Here is a 9,680-nt window from a genome sequence, read left to right as displayed (position 1 = left end):
TCTTGCTGCTGCGCTCCTTGAATACGTTGTATCAAACTGGCTTGGTTCACGGCTTGCATTCCCAATGGTTCACTAGATTCTCCTTCCAGTGCAGCTAAAGTTACCTTCTTGAATTCGTCTGATAACTTCTCCAAATCTCGCTCTGAGTCTACTACAGCTCTTCGTCGACTCAATGCATCTGCAACCACGTTTGCTTTTCCTGGGTGATACTGAATCTGAACGTCGTAGTCCGCAATGAATTCCATCCACCGTCTTTGTTGCAAATTCAGATCCGCCTGAGTGAACAAGTATTTAAGGCTTTTGTGATCCGTAAATACCTGAACGCTTTCTCCATAAAGATACGAGCGCCATATCTTTAATGCAAAAACAACGGCCGCCATCTCCAGATCGTGTGTGGGGTAGTTATCCTTGTGCTTCTTCAACTGTCTTGAGGTGTATGCAATGACTCTGTTTTCTTGCATTAACACACACCCTAATCGTACCCGCGATGCGTCAGTATACACAACATATGGCTTACCCGGCTGAGGTAAGGCAAGAACTGGTGCCGTAGTCAATGCCTCCTTGAGTTTGTTGAAAGCTCTCTCCGTATGCTCATCCCAAAGAAATGGGACTTCCTTTCCCGTCAATCGTGTTAAAGGTTTCGCGATTGATGAGAAAGCTTGCACGAACTTTTGGTAATAGCCTGCCAATCCGAGGAAACTTCTGATCTCCGTTACTGAGGTTGGACAAGGCCACTTCTGGATGACTTCAATCTTCTCTGGATCCACCGAAACTCCTTCCTTGGAAACTCTATGACCTAAGAAACCAATCTCGCGCTTCCAGAATCGACACTTGCTGAGCTTAGCAAACAACTTCCGGTCTCTTAGTCTCTCAAGTACCATCCTCAGATGCTCCTTGTGCTCCTCCTCGCTCCGTGAGTAGATGAGTATGTCGTCGATGAACACAATCACAAACTTGTCGAGGTAGTCGTGAAATACTTCATTCATCAACCTCATGAATACTGCTGGTGCGTTGGTTAACCCGAATGGCATTACAACGAATTCAAACTGGCCGTACCAAGTGTTGAATGCTGTCTTCATTACGTCGTTCTCTGCTATCGGAATTTGGTGATATCCCGAAGCCAAATCTATCTTTGAGAACAAACTCGCTCCTCTTAGTTGATCCAACAATTCATCGATCCTAGGTAAAGGGTACTTATCCTTGATCGTGACATTGTTGATTCCTCTGTAGTGGATGCACAATCTCATGCTGCCATCCTTCTTCTTCACAAACAAAACCGGAGCTCCCCAAGGTGAAGAACTCGGTCTGATGAAACCTTTGTCTAGTAAATCCTACAACTGCTTCTTGAGCTCTGCTAACTCTGCTGGTGCCATGCGGTAAGGTGCCTTGGCGATAGGTGCAGCGCTCAGTTCTAAGTTGATGGTGAACGGGTTACTCCGAGGTGGTGGTAACTCCGTTAACGCCCGAAACACGTCTTTAAACTCTTGGACCACTGGAATGTCTTCCATTCTCAATTCCTTTCCTGTCTCCTCTCCGATGCACGTAAGCGATACCAAGTAGACCTCGCCGTCCACTAAGGCTCTCTCTGCTCTCATTAATGTGACGAACGTTGCTGAGACGCTAGGCTTGATCCCATAATACGCCAATAGTCCTCGATGGTCGTCTTCAAAGAAAACTCTTCCTCTTGCACAGTCCAGCCACGCCCGATGCCTTGACAGCCAATCCATTCCTAAAATAACCTCGAAACCTTCTAAGGGCATGACCACTAGGTTGGCTAAAAGGGTTGCGTGTAAAGCACAATAGGCACATCCAACAACACCTTTTCAGCTTTCAAGGTTTCAAGGTTTGGCCTCCAGGGGTTAACACCGAGATATCAATATCACGGGTCACAAGGGTTCCTACAAATCTTGAGGCTACTACTGGGTTCACAAAATTATGGGTGGCTCCCGAATCAAACAAAACAACGCAGGGGTTCCACCAACCAACAATGATCCTAACAAAGATCAATACACTAGCATTCATCCAGAATGCTAACACAACAAACTACTAACTACTCTACACAGAAATAAACACGCAACAGAGAGTTAGTACCCAAACAAACCTGTCACAGGACCTCTCGACGGTCCCAAAGCACTAGATGGAGTTTCCTCCATCTCCAAGGCATAGACTCTCCCTTCGGATGCAGGACGCCCGGCTGGGTGTTCTCTGGTCGGTCGGTTTGGTTGGGTACGCGCAGACGATCCTCTTCCCTTTCCTGGACGGTTCACAGTACACTCGTTGGCGAAATGACCTTTCTCTCCACAGCTGTAGCAAGTAACCGATGCCTTCCAATCCGTCTTCTCAGCCGTTGAGTTGGTGCATTCACGAGAGTAATGTCCCAACTGACCACAATTGTAGCATGTCACCTGTGCCTTCGGGTTCTTTCCATGTCGTTTGAACTGACCCTTTCTTCCTTTCTTCTGGTTGGTTCGCAACTTATCATCTTTGGACTGACTGCTCTGAGGTTTGGGGTTTGATCCAACGGTTGGTTCACGTTCAGCTGCTACCATCTCCTCCACGTTGACTGCTTTCTCTATTAACTCGAACAAACTCACAAAGTTGACGGCTTGTAGACAACTCCCGATCTCTGGCTTAAGACCTCGTAAGAACTTACGAACTAACACCGCTTCATCTCCGTCCTCGTAGTAGATGTATTGACTGAGCTTGAGAAATTCTGATTCGTACTCCCTAACACTCCTTTCACCTTGCTCCAATCGAAGAAATGCTTGCTCCATTCTGTCTCTTGCTTCTGGAGGAAAATACTTCCTCTGAAATTCCTGCTTGAATGCATCCCAATCCATGTCTTCTACTCCTTCTCTTCGTGTGATACTCTCCCACCAAGACATTGCGTCTTTCTCCAAGTAATGCACAGCTACGTCTTTCTTGTACTCGTATGGACACCTGGTGGTTGAGAAGTTCTTCTCTACACGCCGTAGCCATGTGTCTGCTTTGAAGGTGTCGGCTTCTCTTCGAACTTATAGGTACCCATGTTCTTCATCGTAAGAACATACTTCAGGAAGTCTGGTTGTCGAGTTTCAGGTTGATTTGCTTCTGGATTTGGGGTAACTTTGTTGGTTAAGACTTTAGACAAAAGGTTATGTACCATAGATAAGGTTGGATCTGCTGGTCTACTTCCTTCTGCTGGAGCTGGTGCAGGTGCTTGCGTAGGTGTAGCCGGCTCTGCTGGTCTTGAGTTGATTCTAATTGATGTAGATCCTTCCGAGTTTGCATGAGATGAATGGGGTCTCTGTGGTCCAACGAATGGTTCTGATTCCACATGCTGAGAATTGGGTGGTGATACTGATAATCGCCACGCTACAGGAGATACGTTCTTCTCACTGTGAGCACGTTCAACGCCTTCCATAGGCCTTGGTCCACTGTCGCCAGTCTGGTTTGCTGAATTCGGAGCATGCCAGAAGTTGTGGTAGTTTGCGTACCTCGACCCATCCTGACCCAACGTTCCGAACGACTAGCCTGCTCCTGATCCTTGATTAGACATCTGCACGGTTTCAAGGGTTAATCCTAAAGAAAGAAAAATTCCCAAGGAACTAATCCTAAAACTACTCCCTAAAAACCCTAAGCGGAACGGACCGGTTTCCTAATGTGGCATAAGCGACTCATTTTGACTCGATAAAAACATTTGAAAAATGTTGCGGTTTATGAGCATGATCGGAAACACGCTCTGATACCACCATTTGTAACACCCCCGGACCGTACCAGGCCGGACTAACCCGGTACGTCCCGGGAGCGCCACAAGTATAGCTCACCGTACCGGTTCGACCAAGAATCAAGAACAAGTCAAGACTCTCGACCAATCCGTTCCAGTTTGCTATGACCTCGATATCATGGCCTAAGGCTTCACAACCCGTACCACAATCATCGAGTTGTATCGACCCGGACAAGGTCTAATATCATTTAACACACAACTACGAATATAAACATACATTTTATTAATAATAGGTAGAAAGCGTTTTACAAAACATTACAATACAAAATACCAGAGTTTGAGCTCACGGCCTAGTGCCAAAATGAAAAGAAAGTAATTATACATTCCAAAAGATAGTCCGCTTATGCTTATGCCACTTCCAATCTACACCGGCCGCTTCCCGTTCCGCTGCGCCCTAAGCTTCCTACCTACGGGTTACCTGTATAGTAGAAGAGGGGATGAGTAATCGGAAATACTCAGTGAGTTCCAAAAATAAACAACAACGACCCCCTTCAGCCCATGCCTCAAACACAATCAACAATTGGTTAGTAAACAACACAGCAGAAGCAACAAACAAACAAGCAAGCAAGCAAGCAAACAAGCAATTACTAAACAAACAAATGGTCTCACCACTGAGGCCTAACTAACAAAAAGAAAGCTAGACTCGATCCTAGACTCGATCTACACAAACAAAAATTCGGATGACACACATCCTGGGATCCCAACACCTCGGAGCCCTAACACATCTTCATACTGAACACTCCCGATCACAAACACAACAGTCACATGGTCGGAAAACATCATCTCCGGGAATTAGGCTTCTCCCAATCTAACCCGGGCCGCATCGTCATGCAGCGCTTGTCCATGGGCGCGACCCACTTCATGTGACAAGCCATGGAGAGTAGATCACTCCACCACTAGAGAATTGGGTATCGCCCAATCTAACTCCATGGTCTCGAACACCTTCGGAGAATTAGGCTTTCCCTAATCTAACCCCGAGATGGCCCATGCTTTAGTCTAGATGCCACACAAACAAGCAACAAGCGTGAGGGAGCTCCACCTCTAACGTCCACGCACATCTAGACTCAAAGCATAACAATCACTCGCCCTAGTCTAGACAAACACACAAACAATACTTAGCATGAGGGAGCTTAACCTCAAACCTCGATGCACCTAAGTCTAGACTAAAAATAAATAACTAAGCGAGTGACAACTAAACAAACAACCAATCAATCACACAACATGTATGCATGCAGCACACACTTTCCCCGGGGCCCTGCAGAAAATCGATTAACTATGCCCCGAGTCTCCGTTTAAGACCCGTTGGTCAAGCTCGAACCTGCAAACAAAACACACACACAAGAAACACAAAGGAAACCCACCTTGGCTACTGGCTACAAAGACTATCCAGCACCCCTAGCTATCTCCCCAAAAACGCTAACTAAAAACTACCCGAAAACACTGTTTTTTCTCGGTTTCTCTCTCTAACTCACCACTCTCTCTCTAAGGTAAGCTCTCACGGTTTTGAATGAGAAAAATGAAAAGGAGGGGTCTGGTATTTATAGAAATGGAGGACTGAGGCTGGGCTGGACAAATGGCACACATGCATGAGGAAAAATGGACACATGTCCCACTACGAAACTTCTGTGGCAAGTAACCTTGCTTCCGGAAGGTTTTTACCTTTCTCCCCAAGTTTTCCCGTTTCTTGGTCACCAAGTCTCATCTTCTAGAAGCTTCGTAACTTGGTCGCCAAGTCTTCTTCCAGCCAATGAGAGTTTGCCACGCGTATCGCTCCGTCACTCCTTGCCACGCGTATCGCTCCGTCACTCCTCTGAATCCAATCGGTGGTCGCCATGTCATCGCGTCTTCACTTTCTTTGCCATGTCAACAACTTCTAAACCTCTTCTTCAAATGAGAAAACTCATTCCTTGATTTACTTAGACAATGCTTCTCCTTCTTCGGTTTCAAAACGTCGATCTCCTCTTGCTCGGTTTTTATCGATTTTCTCGTACCGGCAGAAAACTGTCTTTCGACCATGACCGTTCCTCGTTTCAACCACGACTAAGGTCAAGGTCTTTGACTTTTCTACTTATGAGCAGGGTCATTACAACGTTAGTACAAGATCCGCCATCAATGATCAAGCTACATACCTTGTGATCAACACTACATCTTGTACGAAAGATGTTCTCCCGTTGGATGGTCTCTGGATCAAAGAGGGTGCTAAGAGCTCTCCGGGTCACTAGAAGCTCGCCTGTCTCCGGGTAGTCGGTTACTTCCTCATCAGAGAGCACTGCCGCGGCCTCTGCCTCATCTTGGGATTCATACTCGCCATCCCCCTTTAGGACCATCACTCGTTTGTTTGGACAATCCTGGGCGTAGTGGCCCTTGCCCTGACACTTATAACAAATGATGTCACGAGTACGCAAAGTTTGGGCTTGAGTCTTACCCTGCTCCGGTTTGTATGCATTGGACGAGTCAGCCTGGTTTGTCTTGAATCAGCTCTCAATCTCAATCGCCTTGCCCTTGTCGCCTTGCTTTGAGCCCGGTTGAGTCCATGCAGGCTTGCTGCGGCTGGTGCTGGCCGTCTTGCGCTTGATGTGCTGCTCGGCTTGCGTAGCAAAGTGCAGTAGGTCGTTGAAGTCTTCATACTGTTGTCTCTCCACCTTGCGGGCAATGCGGTCTTGCAGCCCTTCCAGGAATTGGGACATCATCGTCTCTTCGGGCTCGTCGGTCTCAAGCTTATTCCTAAGTGCCTCAAACTCCTCAAAGTATTCCTCCACAGTCTTAGTTCCCTGCGTAAGTTTACGAAAACGTTTTAGCACATCACGCTGGTAGTAAGATGGAATGTACCTCGCGCGAAGCTTGGTCCGCATCTCGGTCCAATTACGCGCTCTCCACACTGGCCCGGACTTGGCGACGTCTCGATCCCACCATGAAAGAGCATTGTCCATCAGCTGGGCTGCTGCTAGGGCAACCTTCCTCGCCTTGCTATATTAGTAATAGTCGAAGATGTACTCCATGCGCTTCTCCCACACGATGTAGGCATCCGGATCAACCTTGCCGGCAAATGTTGGGGGAAGAAGCTTAAGCGCCTTGCCTCCTAACCATGGCTCTTCCTCCTCTCGGTCTCGACCTCCTCTATGGTCGCGGCCTCCTCCTACTTGGGCCCGGGGTCCTCGCACGTTCCTCCTCCCTCCCCGGTTCGGCCTCTCCTCGTCCTGACTGCGCGTATCATCAGTACTGTCCGCGTCCGAGTCAGTGTCATGCGGATCCGGCTGATTCCTTCCGGGTGGTCGAGGTCCGTTGGGCCTGCCTCCCTGCCGTAGCTGAGCAAGCTCGACGGTGATAGCCCTAAGACTCGCCCTCAGCTCATCATTGTCAGCTAGGAGCTGAGCGTTTATGGCCGCTTGGTCTTGACCTACATCTCCCATAGTTTCTGAAAAAGATACTCAAAGAAAAGATCAAAGGCAAGAGGGTTTAAATAGAGGCTTGGGTCGGATACTTGAGTATCGACCAAGACAAAGAGTAAATGCAAAATTTAAAGATGAAAATCGAATCAAGATTGAAAAAGGAAAGTGGGAATATTTTTTTGATTTTCGAAAGCTTGGAAGGAAAGCAAAACTATTTGATTTTTTTTTTTTAAATGCAAAAATCGAAAACTTGGAGAACAATCCGAAAATTTCAAAATATGGAAAGTAAATATTTTTTTTTTGAAGTGCAACGGCTAGGGTTCAGAAAGAACTGAGTTTCACAGGAAACTTCAGCTCTGATACCAAAATGTTGTAGGCACAGGACGGATGGTCGGATTGGACGGACGGACGGACGGTCGGATGGCCGTTCCGCGGTTCAGCCTTGGCTCGGATGGACGGTACCGGCCGGGTCGTCTCTTGTTTGGGATTGTACCTGAAACAGATATGAACTTTTATGAGTTTTCAATAGAAACAAGAAGAGAAACCGAGAGACTAATGGATGAATGATAAATAAGCAAGATATGATTCTTTTGGGTTTTATAGAATCGATGAATGAAATCTAGAACAAAAGATAGAGAAAAGAGAAGTTTGGCGGATGGAATCTGTTGTTGGACGTGTGTCTCTCTCAACAAGATGCCAAGGACGGATGGAAGGATAGATATGGATCCGGCTCTTGCTGGACGTATGTCTCTCTCAAGATTTGGACAAGGAATGGAATGGATCGAAGGACTCCACAAAGAACAATGGATCGGTTCTTTGATATGTCAGACGGCTGCTCTCAATGGTTTCACACAACTGAAAGACTTAGGGTTTCTTTGCTAAAGCAAAAACGATTTCATAAAAAGACTTAGCCGAAAATTGGCAACTACAAAGGTTTAAATAGGTGTTCCTCAATGGACTTTAAAAGATAAAAAGGCCTAGACAAATGGCCAAAGTCTTAACAGAAATAAATTAAAGAAAAACAATAGACCGGTCGCGGTTTGAGATGTCCGGATCAGAACTCATAGTATGCTTGCATGTTGCCACATTAAAACCTTTCGGGAAAACCCAGTGGGACAAAACCCGATAAGGAAAAAGAGTACAACACATACTACTCCTTCTGATGGTCGGCTATATCTCTGAACCGGAAGCAATTTGGTTGGATGGATTGAGTATGAAGGTGGAAATGATCAGGCCGGCTTCATTCTGGCCGATGGAGGAGAACTGGCTTGAATGGAAGGGCTCTGGAACCTCTAATGGTTCGCCGGTGTCTTCCAGCTTTAAGTCAAACAACTCCTGGATCAATAGTTGCTTGAATTCGGTTTGTTCCTGTGCAAGAAACTCCTGGACAGCTTTGGCAAATCCAGCTCTTATAACCCTTGAGCCGGACCTTGTGGTAGGACCTTTGCGGATGATGGGAACCTCAGTCGTGGGTACTACAACACCTAAGACTGGCTGGCACGTTTCCTCGATCCATGGCCGTCCCAACGATCTTATTCAGGATCGGGGATGCGACATGGGCTGTCTGTTCAGTACACAAAGGCGTCCGTGGGTTTCCGCCAGCACACAAAGGACGTCCGTGGCTGTCCATCAGCACACACAGGACGTCTGTGGCTGTCCATCAGTACATATATCAGCACGCTGGTCCTTGGACTCAGCACGCTGGCCCTTCAGGTGGACTGTTTGGGTGATTTTGGCCCACGTGGGCTATCTGTTCAATACACACAGGACGTCCGTGGGTGTCCGCCAGCACACACAGGACGTCTGTGCTGTCTGTGGCTGTCCGTCAGCACACACAGGAGGTCCGTGGCTGTCCATCATTACACATATCAGCACGCTGGTCCTTGGACTCAGCAGGCTGGCCCCTCCCGTGGACTGTTCGGGTGATTTTGGCCCAGGTGGGCTGTCTGTTCAGTACACACATGACGTCCGTGGGTGTCTGTCAGCACACACAGGACGTCTGTGTGTGTCCATCAGCACACACAGGACGTCTGTGGCCGTCCGTGTGTGCCCTTGTGTGTCCGTCAGCACACATGACGTCTGTGGCTGTCCATCAGTACACATATCAGCACGTTGGTCCTTGGACTCAGCACGCTGACCCTTCCCGTGGACTGTCCGGGTGATTTTGGCCCACATGGGCTGTCTGGTCAGTACACACAGGACGTCCGTGGGTGTCCGCCAGTACACACATGACGTCCTTGGCTGTCTGTGTGTGTCCGTGTGTGTCCGTCTGTGTCCGTCAGCACACAGGACGTCCGTGTCTGTCCATCAGTACACATATCAGCACGTTGGTCCATGGACTCAGCACGCTGGCCCTTCCCGTGGACTGTTTGGGTTATTTTGGCCCACGTGGGCTGTCTGTTCAGTACACATAGGACGTCCGTGGTGTCTGCGAGCACACACAGGACGTCTGTGGCTCACTGTGGCTGTCCGTCAGCACACACACGACGTCCGTGGCTGTCTATATGTGTTCGTATGTGTACGTC

At 47.9% G+C, this 9,680-nt stretch overlaps 1 protein-coding gene across 1 annotated transcript; it reads right to left on the bottom strand.

Annotated features, from left to right (window-relative positions):
- Positions 1-1,971: 1,971 nt before the first annotated feature.
- On the bottom strand, positions 1,972-7,836 carry LOC117130659. The gene is made up of 2 exons (XM_033283388.1): positions 5,128-7,836; positions 1,972-4,184 (listed from the first exon to the last, which is right to left on the bottom strand). Exon 2 carries the CDS (start codon positions 2,883-2,885, stop codon positions 2,085-2,087), a length of 801 nt encoding a protein of 266 aa, XP_033139279.1. The 5' UTR covers positions 2,886-4,184; positions 5,128-7,836; the 3' UTR covers positions 1,972-2,084.
- Positions 7,837-9,680: the final 1,844 nt, after the last annotated feature.

The sequence above is a fragment of the Brassica rapa genome, unplaced genomic scaffold (assembly GCF_000309985.2).
Source record: "Brassica rapa cultivar Chiifu-401-42 unplaced genomic scaffold, CAAS_Brap_v3.01 Scaffold0618, whole genome shotgun sequence".
NCBI classification, from domain to species: Eukaryota; Viridiplantae; Streptophyta; class Magnoliopsida; order Brassicales; family Brassicaceae; genus Brassica; species Brassica rapa.
This window is presented reverse-complemented; position numbering and strand designations above follow the sequence as displayed.

What these genes read in the sequence shown, in the direction of transcription:
- LOC117130659 (XM_033283388.1), bottom strand. Translation starts at nt 2,885, where the DNA reads ATGTCTTGGTGGGAGAGTATCACACGAAGAGAAGGAGTAGAAGACATG.